At 40.9% G+C, this 18,729-nt stretch overlaps 1 protein-coding gene across 1 annotated transcript; it reads left to right on the top strand.

Annotated features, from left to right (window-relative positions):
- Nucleotides 1–3,332: 3,332 nt before the first annotated feature.
- On the top strand, nt 3,333–17,196 carry LOC307027435 (voltage-gated potassium channel regulatory subunit KCNG2-like; the record flags this gene model as incomplete). Its single annotated transcript, XM_079695682.1, has 2 exons — nt 3,333–3,760; nt 16,326–17,196. A coding segment is annotated over exon 2 (786 nt), but the record flags the coding sequence as incomplete, so codon positions are not given.
- Nucleotides 17,197–18,729: the final 1,533 nt, after the last annotated feature.

Genomic DNA, 18,729 nt, shown 5'->3' with positions numbered 1-18,729 from the left:
TGTACTGTCCCAAATGTGCACAATGACTGCTTTTTCATCTTTTGTTTTCATAGTTGTGTTATGTGTTGGTGGAGGTCTGTGGCGCAGTGGGTTGTGTATTGGTGTTAGAATCAGAGGTTCACAGGTTCAAAACCCACTGCAGTCAGCATGTCGCTGTGTCCCTGGGTAAAACACTTCACCCATTGCCCACAGTATTGAGTATGTAAGTCGCTTCGGATAAAAGTGTCTAACAAGTGACATGTGATGTAATGTGTAACGTTGCTGCCTTCTTGGCCATGTCAGCATTGAAAATGAGATGTTATCTTTCTGTCTGGTTAAATAAAGATATGGTGCATGATTCAACATTTTTCTTCTTAGATGCATTCAAGGTCAAGACTAAGTGTAAAAGAAAAGTCCATAAAAAAGAAATCCACATACACTAAACTGAACAATCAAAAGTGGTGTGATAACTTATTTTATATCTTGCATTTTAAGTCATTTATGTTGTATTTTAATGTATTTAAATGTATTCCTATTGCTTTCAATGTGTTATTCCTCATTATCCCGCTAACAACTCTTCCAAATACATTTTCTCCTTAGCAACGAACGGTCTGTTATTAAGAATTAGCATTCTTTGGAATGTCCGAATTGACCAATTAGAATCGAGTATTCAACTGTGCAGTGTAATAATAACAATTTTTTTTACACTCATGGATGTATAGTTGAACCTCTTAAACACATATTTGCTCATTTAAGTTAAGCCCATGTTGGTTGGTATGGTTGGTATGACCATCAGTGTACAGTTCATGTTATGTTAAAGGTCACCTATCATGCTATTTTTAGGCAATAGCATAGGTCTCAGATAAATATATCAAAAACATGTCTATGAAGTGTTTTGCTCAAAATACCAAACAGATTAGCCATGCCTCATATCCCTCTATTTCACTTCCTGTTTCAAAAGTGCTGATTTGGGTATAAAGCTTTTTTAAAGAAATGGATACAAAATAAAAAAGGAGGGGGCTGAGCTGATGCGGGACCCGGCAGCTACTGTCTAAACTAGATACTGCCGTGATGAAACGCCATATCATGGATTATCAAGGATTCTCTCTGAAACAGTATGGAGCTCAAAGGCTTTCTCTCTTGCCGGTTATACCACAAGGTGAGTTCCCTTTTTACTTCCTGCTTCTTCACACACATGCTCTCCAGTACAGGTTAGCTCTGAGTGTTAGCGATGCTAATGTAAACACCGACAACATTACGTCCAAAACAGTCGGGCATTGTTTCTGATAGCAACGTTTCTGATAGGGACGTGGGTCCACATTTCAGATATTACGTCATATCGGAGGCAAATCTGGATCAGCTCCGTTGTTCCCCGTTTCTAGAGATTTGGGTACGGAGGAAAAGAGAGGGTTTTATTTTCTGACACTGCGTGAGTTCCCTGACACACCGGGGACACATCTTTGTGAATAAAAGACATCAGAAAGTGCATTTTGCATGATAGGTCCCCTTTAACAAACTTTGGATAGCAATAAAGTTGATTATTTTAAGCTTAGTAGTTTCGTTGACTAAACATTACCATATGTTTTGTTTCAATTGACATTAACCACATGTGTAAAACTTTTGCTATAATCAGAGAGAAAATCTTTCCATTGAAATGTCATTGAGAATGCAGTTTACTTATTTATATTTAAATACTCATTAAAGTAAATGTGTTCAATAGATGTCAGGCTGGGAGTTTGCTGGATTTAAAGTGGAACATTTTACTTTATTAGTCATTGAGTGTGCTTCTTTACTTTACTTTCTTTTGTTATCTAAAAGAAGCTGTTCCCCATATGTAAATCCTCTTTTTTACAGAAAGGTCAGAAGACAAGCAGCACAGACCTGACAGTGTAATGTTTTGCTCAAGGACTCTTCAGCAGGATTAACGGTTCTTTAACACCATGTGGTTGACAGGTTATTTTGTACAAGCAACACACTGTCACTTAAAACAACCATGTGTCCTTCGTTCTTTTTTTGGATAAATGTTCCTTTTAAAATCTGGCCTGAATCATTTCACTGTCACCACACACCGTTTACATATCCTGCAAAAGAACATCTGTAGTGCCATCACCACTGTTTACTTTGGCTTCAATCAGACTCCCGCAATTATTGCCTCCCTCCTGTCTCTCATTTCAATCTCGCTCGGGTCAGCTGACGTCGTGTTGAGAGAGCCGGCTGCAATTAAAGAGTCAGAGAGACGGGCTTTCAGCTGCAGAGACACACCTACCAAAGCCACAATATCAACATTATTTACACTCTGCATGTCCCAAAGTATTAGATTAATCCTAAAGTTGTTTTTCCTGTTTGGAAATAACTGGTGTCTTTGGAGAAATTGGGGTTTCCCAATATTGGATTAATGAACCATGGGCAACACAGATAAATAAATACCAATCATTGTGTGATATTATTCTATACTGATCTACAAATGTTGAAATCTTGAACACTGTCTTTGTCTTTTTGGTGAAGATAAAGTATTCAATCCAATCATAACATTCTGTCAGACTATAGGAAAGAAAAAAATCACATTCAACACTTTTTGTAACTGTAGAGTTCTCCTAGTACAGAACAAATGTGCATCTTATTTGCATACATTTTCAAAAACCTTGTAACACAATAATCAACTGGATAAGTTTAATGTTGACATACTACTTTATGCAATTTGACAAAGCAATTTTCTCATACTCTTGACTTTCTAGATTAATTTACATCTATATTCTGAAAACGTTTACTGAACTATGTGTTTGTACATCCTTCATAGCCTGGTTTGGTTTTGTGCTTATCTGATAGGGACAGTGCAACTCAAGTTAAAGCGTTCTTATTGATATGTCTTGTCACTATTTGCATTGCGTTTGATATCGAGGCAAGTTATGGATCCGGATACTTTTTTTACATTGTGATACCTTGATTACATATTTCCAACATGCATATATAAAATACAATAAGTGCAAAAGACGAAATACATCAATACGTGATACAGTATATGTCGACTGCACTCAGATGACACACACACACACACACACACACACACACACACACACACACACACACACACACACACACACACACACACAGACACACACACACACACACACACACACGCGCGCGCACACACACACTCCCCCTGACGCCAGTCTCGGTTTTCAGACACGCAGTTTGACAGAGCGAGACGCACCGAGGAGAGCGCACTGTCTCCGGACTCACCTGAAGAGAGAGAGCGGTGTGTGTGACCATCATCCAGCTGGAACCTGCTCTGACACACACACACACACACACACACACACACCCCCCCCCCCCCACACACACACACACACACGCACGCACACACACACACACACACACACACACACACACACACACGCACACACACATACACACACACACACACACACACACACACACACACACACACACACACACACACCGTACTGCCCAGCTACATCTGCCACGTCGTCTCTCATGGACAGCAGTCTGCGGAGTGAGGATGTGGAGAAACATGTCTCCCTGTTTGGATTCTCTTGTGGATCAAAGGCTTCTTCTTCTTCTTCTTCTTTCTGACATTTTAACCGCGTGAAAAGCGACTTTGAGGACTCTTTTAAAAAAAACTCCGTAAATCCAGCTTTTTTGCTATAACAATGTCCCAAAACATTTGCGTGGAAAAGTTGGAGGCATGCTGCAGGTTGAAGGCTGCGAAGGCGCGAGACTGAAACTGAAGCAGAATGACACGAGCCTGGCAGCGAACTGGGTAACTAGGATTGACGTTGTTTTTGTATCGCGTTATTGCTTGTTTTAGCCTGAATAAAGCCATGCATATTATCTAATGCGTTAACCCAGGACACATTGGAATAATGATAATATTGAACACAAGGGTTTGTTATTATAGCAGATTGTATTCCCTATGTGACGAACGTATTCCCTGTAATATCCTATTAGTTTACTATTGAGGGTATACGGCGTGAAAAGAGCGATACATATTGTCTAACACTTTAAGCAAGGACAAAGCAATAACATATGAAACATAACTCTTTATTATATTAGCAGCAGTGTAATTTCTCAGTTGATGTGACAAACTTATTTCCTGTAATATTCCATTAGTGCACTATAGAGGGTAGTAAAGCGGCTGCAGAGGCTAATGGTGCTCAATTAATGCTTTCCTCATACATTTATGTATTTATAATAATAATAATAATAATAATAATAATCCAATTATGTTCCGTAATGGACTCTGAGTTTCCTAATGGATCTCACCATGTTATTTTATTACACTGTTTCAATGGAGGTAGCCAACTGTACGTTTTTCCTATCATTTACACTGGATACGTTTCTTTATTTACGATACTGCTTGTTTTAGATTGAATAAAGCCACACATAGTCAAGCCAGGATAAATTAGAGCCATTATATATTGTTTAATAATATAAGTAGTATATTTACTCAGTGTTCCCCTGTGTAACATACTTATATGAGACTTACATTTCCCTGTAATGTCCCATTGGTTTACTTTAGAGGGTATGGGCTAATACATCAATCAATACTGGTACATTGATGTATCTCTTCCTGTTATTTTATTACACTTTTTCGTAGTTTTCCAATGATTTATGGATGCCTCGAGTAAAGGAGTTTTCCTTTAAGTAGATGAGAGCAACTATCGAGCCCTCCCCCCCTAGCCTGCTTTTCTTCTCTGTTATTGATTGTTCATACATGTCACCGCCCCCCCGTCCCCCCGGCCCCCCCGTTGTGCAGCCAGGGATCATTAACCTGTCCGTGTGTGCAGTATATTCTCTTAGGATTAACTCATTAGAAGGAATTCATATGGTGTTTTTTTTTACCTTGTTTTGTTAGCGTTGTTCTTACTCCTTATATCCTTAACTCACTCATTAGTCCTCCTGGAGCTAAAGGTAAGCTAATGAGAAACCTGCAGACTCTTGAGATGCATTTTTCGTCTTGGCAAAATATAGAAAAGAGGAGAGAGAAGGGAAAAGCTCCACATTGCTAATTGGACTCTAATAGGACATATGACATTGCAATATACAATTACAAGTAAACAGTACACGTGAAAAAACACAAGTTCAAAAGACAGAATTGTGTGCTACATCTCAAGTTGTGCCTTATTTATTTTCTGGAAATATATGCAAATTAGCCCACATTAAATAAGATTATTCACACATCTAAACATAACATTTCGTTTAGCGTGTGATACAACATGTAGGCAATCAAAGAAGGGAGTTTCATGGAGATATGTAACCCTCCTCCCTATAGAGCGAAGGTAAAAGGTTAAGAAAGTATGTTTAGTCTAAGAAATATACACGATAATCCACTATATCAGAATACAGATGCTGCTTCATCTTATATAATAAGCAGATATAACATAATATTATTCTTGTGTGGGCAAAGGAAGCTAATGACAGAGACACACGGAGATGTCACATGGTTCATTTGACTGTTCTTCTCTGCTATGAATTATAAACTCTCTGTCCTAATAACTTCAACACATAGTCCGCTTTTAGGCTTTGAGGAGCTCCCTTTTCCCTGCCAGCTATTTTTTGAGCACATTATCTCCTCTCTGTCTATCACACTCAGTTACATTCAGCTCTTTCAATCAGCGGTTTATCGCTGAGTGGCAGGCTCCGAGAGTAGGTTTCAATTTCAATTAGAGATCAGCACGGAGCTTCTGAGCAGCGCTACTGAAGTGAAGTGAGAGAGAGTGGCTGTTCAAACTGAAGTCTTTAGCAGAGGAACAGGCAGAGAGAAAAGTAAGTGGGACAACTTTAAACTGAAACAAAGAGAAAGGCTGGAGTTGGAAGTGCAATAGGAAAAAAATACATACTGTAGTGGGAACTTTGCACAACTTGTTTCAACAGTTTTGTCATAATCAGAAGACACATTCGACACAAAGACTCAGAAGAAAATCAAGTTTAGATTACTTTCTTTATAGACTTTATGTTGTATGTATTACACTAATGTTCAGGTGTATATCAGTATGTAGTGTCTCTACTTTAAAGAGTCCTCTCCTGCTGATGTTCAGGTGTATATCAGTACGTAGTGTCTCTACTTTAAAGAGTCCTCTCCTGCTGATGTTCAGGTGTATATCAGTATGTAGTGTCTCTACTTTAAAGAGTCCTCTCCTGCTGATGTTCAGGTGTATATCAGTATGTAGTGTCTCTACTTTAAAGAGTCCTCTCCTGCTGATGTTCAGGTGTATATCAGTATGTAGTGTCTCTACTTTAAAGAGTCCTCTCCTGCTCATGTTCAGGTGTATATCAGTATGTAGTGTCTCTACTTTAAAGAGTCCTCTCCTGCTGATGTTCAGGTGTATATCAGTAAGTAGTGTCTCTACTTTAAAGAGTCCTCTCCTGCTGATGTTCAGATGTATATCAGTATGTAGTGTCTCTACTTTAAAGAGTCCTCTCCTGCTGATGTTCAGGTGTATATCAGTATGTAGTGTCTCTACTTTAAAGAGTCCTCTCATGCTGATGTTCAGGTGTATATCAGTATGTAGTGTCTCTACTTTAAAGAGTCCTCTCCTGCTGATGTTCAGGTGTGTATCAGTAAGTAGTGTCTCTACTTTAAAGAGTCCTCTCCTGCTGATGTTCAGGTGTATATCAGTATGTAGTGTCTCTACTTTAAAGAGTCCTCTCCTGCTGATGTTCAGGTGTATATCAGTATGTAGTGTCTCTACTTTAAAGAGTCCTCTCCTACTGATGTTCAGGTGTATATCAGTATGTAGTGTCTCTACTTTAAAGAGTCCTCTCCTGCTGATGTTCAGGTGTATATCAGTATGTAGTGTCTCTACTTTAAAGAGTCCTCTCCTGCTGATGTTCAGGTGTATATCAGTATGTAGTGTCTCTACTTTAAAGAGTCCTCTCATGCTGATGTTCAGGTGTATATCAGCATGTAGTATCTCTACTTTAAAGAGTCCTCTCATGCTGATGTTCAGGTGTATATCAGTATGTAGTGTCTCTACTTTAAAGAGTCCTCTCATGCTGATGTTCAGGTGTATATCAGTATGTAGTGTCTCTACTTTAAAGAGTCCTCTCATGCTGATGTTCAGGTGTATATCAGCATGTAGTATCTCTACTTTAAAGAGTCCTCTCATGCTGATGTTCAGGTGTATATCAGTATGTAGTGTCTCTACTTTAAAGAGTCCTCTCCTGCTGATGTTCAGGTGTATATCAGTATGTAGTGTCTCTACTGTAAAGAAACCATAGCCTATCTCCTATAATGTGATGGAGCGCTAGCCAATAGGAGCACAAGTATCCCATAGTGATGTCACTATGTTCCGGATCATTTTTCAGTTACGGAAACGGCCCTTGGCAGAGATCTTGGCTCTCCAAGTGGTCTTTAAGTTACAAAATGTTTTACGATCAAACTTGGCTAGTCCACTGTGTGTGTGTGTGTGTGTGTGTGTGTGTGTGTGTGTGTGTGTGTGTGTGTGTGTGTGTGTGTGTGTGTGTGTGTGTGTGTGTGTGTGTGTGTGTGAACAACTGATAATAAAAGAGGATTAATAATGTATTTATTTCTCCAAGCCTCCGGTTACTTACTGCTAACAGAAAATTCTCCAGTGGAGCTCGCTGTAGTTTCTCGTCCCTGCGGAGCTGAACAGCCTCTCGACATGAAGAGGGAACGCCATTGACTTTCAAACACTTTTCCTGTTATCATAGAAGCATTCCCCAGCTAGAGTAGTCTGTCTTTCATTAACTGAAACAATGTCCTGTAATACACAATATTTAAAATACATTTCTCTCAGTGTGACCACAGAGGAAGCACTCTGCTGTGTGGAAAAGATGAACGATAATGACTGATGTTTCTCTGGGAATAGGAGGGAACAGTTGGGCCAAAATCGAATAAAAATATATTTGTGTGTGTGTGTGTGTGTGTGTGTGTGTGTGTGTGTGTGTGTGTGTGTGTGTGTGTGTGTGTGTGTGTGTGTGGCCTAGCATTATTATACTTGTGGGGACATACATCTGTTTACACATTCACGTGTGGGGACTCGCCTCCCTTATGGAGACCTAATGGAGGTCTAATGAGGGGAATCATTAATTTTAGGGTGAAGACTTGGTTAGGTTTAGGGTTAGGCATGTGTTGGTTATGGTAAAGGTTAGGATAAGTCTCCAGGAAATGCATGTCTGTCAATGTAATGTCCCCTGGAGTGATGTATACATGGTGTGTGTGTGTGTGTGTGTGTGTGTGTGTGTGTGTGTGTGTGTGTGTGTGTGTGTGTGTGTCACCAGAGTATCTTTGCAAAAGCAAATTTCCCAATAACTCAGAATCCATCAGTTCCAAACTCCAATAAGTGGATAGTTCAAGTTCCTTTAAATATCTTTCAGTAGGTAATTAAATGTCCTTTGTGTGTAGAAAGACTTGTTTACTTGGATCAACAGTTTATAATTCAAACTCTAGAAGCCAGGCCATGATGTTTTGTTATTTTCCCTTGTGGACATTGAGACTCTTTTTGTGACATAAAATCAACAAAATCCTGTCTTGCTGTGACTCTGAAACTAAAAGGAGCTCTCTGTCTCGGCCCTTCAGACTGCGATGATCCTGTAATCATGAATGAAAACTCTTTCCAGGATAATTGCAGTTCAGGCGAGACATTCTGCATCAGTCTACATCATGACACCGTGTTCTCTCAGCTGATTGCTGTGCATGTTTTAAAGGAAGGAGCCGTTCAGGTGATGGTTCAGAGTCATTCAACACCTCTCTGTCCCAAAATACACTTCTGTTTCAGGGCTTTTATGAAAATGAAGATGGAGGGGATGTGGAAAGGCGGATGTTTGAGTGATGCATGAGTTGCAGATTTATGCAAAGAGGCATTTGAATTGTATAGTGGTGGAAAAACAGAGCAGAGTTTAAAAGTCCTCCACCTTTTAACACTCTGATGAAAGAAAATAGTTTCTTTAAAGAAGCTTGTGTGACCTCCAGCTTTTAAAGCAGATTATGGAATGTTTTTACCTTTAATCACATCGATCAACATCTTAAACCCAAACTAAGAGGCGTTCAGGGTCGCAAATCTATAGCAAAAACCTTTTCAAATAAAGATTAATTCAACTAATGAGGACAAGAGAGATTTAAAGTACACAACATGAAAGCAGTTTTTCACTCAGCAGGTAAATTGTGCACAAAGAAATGCTAAAACCGTTGCATGCTTAGGCCTGTCACGATAAATAATTTTGTTGGACGATAAATGTTCCTGGAAATTATTGCGATAAACGATCATATTGTCGGCACCATTGTAAGACCATTTTAGACCACTGACATACTGATAATATATCATAATAATTCTAGTACATCCTTTCAAACATAACTTTTTATTGAACATTCAACATTGCAAATGAAATGTGAAATAATATTAAAATATATAAATGATATATAATAAATAAAACAAATTAATTAAATTATAATAAATTAATTAAATCACACACAACCAAAACAATAAATTAAATAGACTCAGGCTGGAAAACAGAGCTCTCAATCCATCTATCTATCCATCTCTATATAGATGGATAGATAAATATATATAAATATATATATAAATAAATCAATATGAGCACACATTGTCTCACAAGCAAAAAAAATCTCCTTAAAACAACAGTCATGTGTACAGTCCACTGTCCATACAAAGGCCCAGATGCCTCAACAGGCCATATCCAAATCTGTTTTTCGAAGTTTTCGAGCAAGGAACACCAACATGTTTGCATTGCCGGGCAAATGCATCTTTGATTGTAAACTGTCGGGAAGGTGGGGGGTCTCCATCTCCAGCTGCCGTGTTTGCTACCAGCTGGGAAAACGGAATGGAGTGGTTTAGGTGTAGTTTAAAATGCGTGGTATTGCCTGCTTTTGTCGCTACCTTTTTTAAACAAATGCGACACACCGCCCGGCTCACTCAAGTCCGTAGGTTGGCCTCGTTGATTTGGCTTGAATCCAAAATACTGCCACACCGGAGAATCGAGATGTGTAGGTTTTGTAACCAATTCCATTTCATTTTAAATTCCCCGCGAGTAAGTCACACGTTGTCTCCCGCTTGTCGCTATATTATTAATTTGCCTGCTACGCTGCTGTACGTGCACACAGTGTCCTGACCTGGCTGTGTGTCAGCCCCGCCCCTCACAGCGCGCATGGACGGCAGCCACAGCTCGTCTGGCAGCCACAGCGCTCCTAGCTAAAATGCTGGTCACATCCTTATGTAAACAAACACGCATGTAAACGGCAATTTATCGAGCTCAGAAAAGTTATCGAGTCCATTTTTATTTATCGTACGATAAGTCAATTTATCGATTATCGCGACAGGCCTATGCATGCTTAACAAATCTTTACAGCTTATTCGCTTTTTATGGAATAAGTGTATATACTTAGCTACTGTACACGACTGGCATGTATAAATATAAATATGAAGTATTCCCATCATTCAATAAGCCTTGTTTGACACGTTGGCCTCTCTGTGAAGCTCGTCCTATAGAAATATATTCTCTCTGTGCTCCTTTAAACCCCCCCTGGGTTCAGTGTCATGCTCAATAAACCTCTGCTGTCAGAAGCATTTTGCTGAGTTGCTGTGGAGCTCTCTGAGCCCCCCTCCTTTCGAGAAAACAGCCAATGACTGGGCACATAATATAAAAGAGTAAACTCTGAGGATAGCTGCAGGGGTCTCACTCTTAATTTGATCTGACGATGCCCCTGCTTCATCATCTCTTGCCTCAGGTGCAGAACAGATATCGTTAGATGGCCTGTTGCTATAAAACAGCCCTAGTTATGTTTATTTTGCATCCAGATGTTCCTGTATTTAATAAAACAAGAAGTGTCTCAGCTTGACTTCAGAAGAGTGTAATTGGATCTAAAGAGAGGGATTTTGTGTGAAGAGAGTCAACCCAAACAGACATTTTCACAATTTGATCAGCGAGTGATGAGTCAGCATAAGCAGCAGGGGGTCCGACTTGCTGTCAAGATGAAATAAAAATGTATTATTAATGTGATAGAGTAACATATTAGTACTGTGAGCTTGTTGGATCATTTACATTTTGCAGCTGGTCTGGGAGAGAACATTCCTCTGGTCTCCAGGTATTAAAAATAGTTCATAATAGTTCATTTTATAATCCTGAGGGCTTTCTTCCTGAGCTGCTGGGAGTAAAGGTCCTCCATGGATGGCAGCTCCGTCCTGGTGATGTTCTGTGCAGTTTTCACCACCCTCTGTAAAGCCTTACGATTGAGGGTGGTGCAGCTGCCGTACCAGGCCGTGATGCAGCCAGTCAGGATACTCTGCACCTGTAGGTCAGGATACTCTCTATGGAGCACCTGTAGGTCATGATACTCTCTATGGAGCACCTGAAGGTCAGGATACTCTCTATGGAGCACCTGTAGGTCATGATACTCTCTATGGAGCACCTGAAGGTCAGGATGCTCTCTATGGAGCACCTGTAGGTCAGGATGCTCTCTATGGAGCACCTGTAGAAGGTCAGGATGCTCTCTATGGAGCACCTGTAGGTCAGGATACTCTCTATGGTGCAACTGTAGAAGGTCAGGATGCTCTCTATGGAGCACCTGTAGAAGGTCAGGATCCTCTCTATGGAGCACCTGTAGAAGGTCAGGATCCTCTCTGTGGTGCACCTGTAGAAGTTGCAGAGTATCCTGGAGTCCATTTTGAACCTCCTCAGCCTGCGGAGGAAGAAGAGCCGCTGTCGAGCTTTTTTGGGGATGGTGGTGGTGTGAAGAGTCCATGTCAGGTCCTCAGTGGAGAGTCCATGTCAGGTCCTCAGTGATGTGAACACCGAGGAACCTGAAGCTGCTGACTCTCCCCACCGTAGTCCCATTGATGGTGATGGGGGCGTGTCCCTCTTTCTGCTGCTTCCTGTAGTCCACAATCAGCTCCTTGGTTTTGCTGACGTTGAGATGGAGGTTGTTATCCTGGCACCAAGATGTCAGGTTTTCGACTTCCTCTCTGTACGCCGTCTCTTCGCCGTCAGTGATCTGGCCGATGATGGTCGTGTCATCAGCAAACTTCACGATGGTGTTGGAGCTGTGTGTGGCCACGTAGTTATGAGTGAACAGGGAGTAGGGGAGAGGGCTGAGCACGCAGCCTTGAGGGGCTCCGGTGTTGAGGATCAGGGTGGAGGATGAGATGTTTCCCACCCGCACTGCCTGGGGTCTGCCCGTCAGGATCCAGTCACAGAGGGCGCTGTTGAGCCCGAGGTCTCTGAGGTTGATGGCCAGCTTGGAGGTCACAATGGTATTGAAGGCTGAACTGTAATCAATGAACAGCATTCTCACATACGTATGTGTTCGTCTAACAGTTACTGTACAGTTACGTCATACATCCCTTAAAAAATGTCAAACTCCTTTACAATCAACTTAACTACATCCTTAACCACATAAATAAGTAATGCATTGTTCTTAGAAAAGCCTCCCTATATTTAGCAGAGCCTACAGTTGTCCTTTTGATCCTTTCTCATGTGGACAGAAAAGCCTGTTTTGAATAATGCCTTCAGAAGCTGTGTGTTCATATGAAATGAAACATGAATAAACCATAACCACATACATTTAACATGTGTTTGCTTCACATATGTTGTATGTAGCCATGGGCGCGGGAAGGGGGATGCTGAGGGCGCTGCAGCACCCCCTAGCGGCAGGCAGGCGGTGCAATAATATAATACATTAACCGTGCTTTACGTGAACCTCATCATGACACTAGAGAGGACGGCAGGACTGTAATTTCCTGTGTTCAGTGAATGCAACAGAGGCAAGACACCAGACCAATCAGAGAGTTGCATGGAAATAAAAGTGTGCTTGTGTCATTCAAGCTCGGCTCTCTGTGTGTGTGGAAATAGCGCATTTAGTGAGAGAGAGAGAGAGAGAGAGAGAGAGAGAGAGAGAGAGAGAGAGAGAGAGAGAGAGAGAGAGAGAGAGAGAGACCGGTGCCAGCAGGGACCGTGTTGTTAGCACCTGGTTAGCTAGCTGCACTAACGGACATAAGGAGCTGTTTGTTCCACAACAAGCTGGAGGAGAGTCCTCTCCTCTCAGACTGAGAGGCTCAGGTGAGCTAAAGGACTCTCTGAGTGTTTAGATAGTTAACTTTAGTCTAAGTTATCTCAGTGGGTCTCAAACGGTTTGGTCACAAATTATTAAAAAGATTATTTCCGCAGCACACCTTCATACGATCATTATAGTTATAAAAAAAATAAGAGAATAAAGGAAAAACAGTTATGAAATACAATACCCCTGCCTATACAGTATGCCGTGAGCTGATTATTAAGCCTTCATTGTAACAGTCGCGGGTGTACTGTGTGTTTGCGTGTGGGGAGTGTTGCAGTAGAACATTCCACTGTAGCGCCCCTGGTGCTCGCGCTTTTGTGCGTGCTCTATAGCGCCCGTGTTCACTGGAGTCCAGCGCCTCAGCACCCCCACTCAAAATACCTTCCCTTGTCTCTGTATGTAGCCGTTGATGCGTTGCTTTTAGACCATCTCTGCCTCATTGTGCTGTTTTTCACAGTTACTTACACAATGCCTGGTGGTGCATTGAATGGAAAAACAACATTATTAGTGTTTACGCTTTTGGTTCAGGCTGACATAAAGTTGCTTTTCTTTGATCTTCCATTGCAATTAGAGTGCAGAGAAGATTTATATATACGCTGTTTTAGTTTTGCGGGTCTTCTTCAACATTATTTATGTGTTCTTCTTTCAGTCAAACAAGAGATGTAGTTTAAAAAAAAAGGATTGTACTGTTGACAAAATATGTTTTCCTTTGTGAGGACTACATTATATACCTGTGTTTCCTCTCTAAGTCTGATACTGTCCAATTTAGGTGGATTAAAAGTCACAGCACATACCATGGACCGAATGTTTTATGATATAATAGAAAGATTTAAGCCATGCCTTCATAAAAGCATGTAAACACATTGAATACATGTATTTGCTGGCTATTCTTGATGCTCTGAGTTGCTGAATGGTCTCAAGTCTCCTCACATACCGTGTGAAGCAGGAAATGTTTTCTTCCGAGGCTAACATTGTTGTCTGACTGAAAGGAAATGCGTCATAGATTATACTGAAAGAGACCAAGTTAGTACAGTCTGTCCATGTCTGAAAAGAAAAGTGTTTATAGGTTTTGGTAGAAAGTGATGCACCAAAATGAATCCACTCATTCTAGGCACTTATCTAATATAGTGAACATTGCTAATTGTGCAATACAGCTAATAAGCTACGATAGCTTCCTCAATTCTGGTTCGTCAAGATGGCTTTTTTCGTTTGGTCAAAAGTTGCATAAAAACGTTAATGCAAATGTATTTGCATGACCAAATGCACAAATCAAGGCGATTCAACTGGAACTTACATGCTTTGTGATCAGGTCTAAGAGATGGACGAGACACAATAATCATTAAAATGGATATAATGTTTCTTCAGCCATTCAACGAGTACTTTGTCTGAGACATACTGACTTCTTTAAAACTTTTAAAGACTGACGTATCTCAAGTGTTTGCTAAGGAGATGGATGGATGGATGGATGGATGGATGATGGATGGATGGATGGATGGATGGATAGATGGATGGATGATGCATGGATGGATGGATGGATGGATGATGGATGGATATATAGATAGATAGATAGATAGATAGATGGATGGATGGATAGATAGATAGATGGATGGATGGATGGATGGATGGATGGATGGATGGATGGATAGATAGATAGATAGATAGATAGATAGATGGATGGATGGATGGATGGATGGATGGATGGATGGATGGATGGATAGATGGATAGATAGATATAATTAAACCATGCAATCCTAAAAAGCCTGCATAGACACTGAGTAAATGTAATAATAATAATAATAATAATAATAATAATAATAATACATGTGATTTATAAAGCGCCTTTCCTGGTGCTCAAGGCGCTTTACAAGCAAGTAAAGAAGAAAAATAACAACAAGAGTAAAAAGTGCTAAGCTAGGCGGAATAAGGGCGAAGGCTTAGTGGATTAGGAGTTGAAGGCAAGAGTGAAAAGGTGAGTTTCGAGGGATTGTTTGAATGAAGTGAGAGTGTTGACAGATCGGCCATGGCTGTAATGGTTGTCTTTATCAGGGTGAGCGAAGCAGGCAGCACCCAAATGCAGGAACAGATCCAAGGTTTAACTGAAAATACCTTTATTTCAAGGCTAAAAAATACACATACAGAGCAGAACTCTCTCCCCCAGTGAACACATTCAATTTAGACAAGGATCTCACACCAACTGAAAGATGAACAAAACTTATACCCATTAGCTTTTGCTCTTGACAAAAGCTACTCTTCCTGGGGTCCGACACTTAAAACAATACAACAATAATACAACAACATTCAAGACATAAGTCCTGACATCATTAACAACATTAACAACATCACCAATATCATCAACATCACCAATATCATCAACAATCTCCAATATCATCAACAATCACCAACATCATCAACAATCTCCAATATCATCAACAATCTCCAACATCATCAACAATGTCATCAACTTTTTTTTTTTTTATTCTTTATTTATTTGGGGTCACATTATAATACAAGTACAGTTTTTAAAATCATATATTTTTAGAGACCCGAAAGTGACAAATGAAATAGCAAACAAAATTAGTCAAAGTAAATTAAAAACAAAAAAGTACACAGGGGTTGTTTGAAATAGCAAATGTCTACACATGTACATAAGCATACATATCAACATACATATATACATTCAATACACAAACACACATACATGTGACCATACATACACATCTATACATATACATTCAATCGGTGTATAGAAACAGTCAAACAATGTCATCCACTTTCAATGTCAACCTCAGCCAAGGATGAGTGCACTAGAGACACCCACCAGTACAAAGCATGCGATCAAATTCAATTAGGGTTCACAGCTCACAAGGGTACATGGTCATTACTAGATGGCCCTTCAATCTCTTCTTGAAAGAGGCTCTGGACTCTATTTCAGCGAGGCAGTTTGGCAATGAGTTCCATTCCTTTATGGCTCTATAAGACACAGACGATTTCAGACGATTGGTCCTGGGTTTAGGTGCCAGTAGATGGCCTGATGTAGCTTGTCTAGTCTTATGGTCATGCTTGTCTCTTGTGTAAACTATTTGATCATAAAAATACAGTGATCACCAAGACAAGACACAGATGGGGAGGGAGAAAAAACACAGGTGAACACAATCAGGCAATCAAACAGGAGGAAAATCCAGAGACAGGAAGTAAGAGCAGACATAACTAGGGGGGTGCACAAAGACAGATCTTAATAATACAAAATAAAACACAGACAGATCGTGACAGTCTTTTCTTTTCTGTCCCACAGAGACGTTCTGTGTTGCTGAATGGGTGACAACTTCTAGTCACCTCACCTGTGAAGAACATCACATTGTGCAGGACAAGTGGCCGTGATGTACCAGGAGGTGGCCTTCCTGGCAGGGACCTCCGAGCACCAGTTCACCACCTTCCACTTCCAACCTGTGGAGAACAAGAAGGAGGTCCTGGCCAAAAAGGGTTTGTTCTACAAGCGAGCCAAGCTTCTTCTCCAGCCTCAGCCTCGACAACAAGATGGAGGAGGGATCGGCCTTTCTGACGGGGCGGCCATTATCAACGTCGGCGGGATCAAGTACCAAATCCCTTGGTCTACGTTGGACGAATTCCCTTTGACTCGATTGGGGAAGTTGCGAAGCTGCAGCAACGAGGATGAAATCATGGATTTGTGTGACGATTACGACAGCAGCCGAAATGAGTATTTCTTCGACCGAAGTCCGTCGGCTTTCCGCACAATCGTGTGTTTCTTAGCGGCGGGGAAACTGAGGCTACTGAGGGAAATGTGCGCCCTGTCGTTCCAAGAGGAGCTGCTCTATTGGGGGGTGGAGGAGAAAAATCTAGACTGGTGCTGCCTTAGGAAACTGAGGCTCAGACAGGCAGAGTTCAAGGAGCAACAGAGACTGGAGGAGGAAGAGGAAGCAGAGCTAACGACGCCACAATCCTGCCAGGAGAGTCCACAACCGCCTGAGGCTCCAGAAGAGACTCGAGCGGGGGGATGCATGAGGAGATTAAGGGACATGGTGGAGAACCCACACTCTGGTTTACCCGGGAAGATCTTCGCCTGTTTGTCGGTTATATTTGTAGCCATCACCGCTGTGACGCTGTGTGTCAGCACCATGCCAGACCTCAGGGAGGAGGAGGAGAGGGTGAGTCTCTTTGCTTTTACTTTCAGTCATAACTTATATATCCTTGCCCTTCTTTTTCACAGATTCAGCTTATCCAAAAAGTCCAATCTAATAAGTATCTTGTTTGCCCATCTTCAGTTTCTGGAATAAAGTTTTGTCTTGTGTAACCATTAGCCAATCAGCAACCAAGGTCGCCACCCCCCCCCCACCCCCCCCTTATCACCTGAATCTCCTCCTAGAGCACCATTGAGTTCTTTGTAACCAAATGTCTCTCAGAGGGGCGTGGGGAGGGGCTCCTTATTTTCATCTAATGTAACCGACAGAGAATCAGCACTTTGGAAACAGGGCTGAAACAGAGGGGATTATGGGTAATGCTGCAATGATCTGTTTGGTGTTATATCCAATCAGAGACAGGCTCTGTATATAGAGATGTCCCGATCCAATCACGGGATCGGGGATCGGAGCCGATCACGTGATTTTCAAAAGATCGGAATCGGGAGAAAAAAAATCGGGGATCGGGATTTTTTTTTCTTTTTTTTTAAATACTTTTTTAAAAATGTTGTATTCAATGTTACAAAACAAAAATGACCATGTTCAAGTCTTAAAGTCATCCTGAGGCCTTAGTTTTGGTTTCAAATTACACAACATCATGTATGTGTTGCTTCTTTGGGGCTTGTTTTCATAGACCTGCTTATTTCTCTCAAATCTGGCAACAGAGTGGGCGCAGTGTCTAATTGTAGCAGTAAGCCAACGAGTACTGATAAGCTTTATTTTGTTTTGATCCAATGCTGCACAACTGAACTGATCCAATGCTGCTGTGAAAGAAAGAAGCGATATCCATGTTGGATAGAATATCCAATTTAAATAAAAAAATAACCTTAAGGGACAACTTGAATGCTTTTTTTCTTTTTTTTCTCTCAATGCATTGCATAAAGATCGGATCGGGAAAAATCGGTATCGGCAAATTGTCAAAATCAAATGATTGGAATCGGATCGGGAGCAAAAAAAGGTGATCGGGACATCCCTATCTGTATCTGAGACCTGTGATATATTGATGAAAAACAGTATGATAGGGGACCTTTGACTTGGAGTGATCTAACCGTTCAAAAGCAATCGTCTTCAACATCATCTATCTACCATGGACAAAGATTCAAAGAAGTGGGGCTTTCCAAAATGTCCTTAAAGACCCAGTGAAGTGCATGTTTTTGCACCAAAATGAAATGGCAGTTTCATTCCTTACATATCATTGCGCCTGGTCATGGCTAAAATAATTTTTAATAATTCATAATTAATTAATTAATGAATTATTAATTTTGCCGTCTGAGCCTAACGGAAGTTGCAGACGATAGTGGCTGTGACGTCACAAGATGTACCCAGTTGCGATTGTAAACATGGCGGAGACTTTGGAAAGTGATACTAGTGTGAGAGAAATGATTGATTTGGACAGCTTTTCAGACAGGATAGATGAGGAAAGTGATCAATCTGGTGCACTTTGAGGGCAACATTAAGAGATTTATGGATACAGCTCTCAACACTCATATGAAACATATATTT

The sequence above is a fragment of the Notothenia rossii genome, assembly GCF_949606895.1.
Source record: "Notothenia rossii genome assembly, contig: scaffold_375, whole genome shotgun sequence".
In the NCBI taxonomy this organism is placed as follows: domain Eukaryota; kingdom Metazoa; phylum Chordata; class Actinopteri; order Perciformes; family Nototheniidae; genus Notothenia; species Notothenia rossii.
Note: the sequence above shows the minus strand (reverse complement) of the source record. Positions and strands in the feature narration are given on the sequence as shown.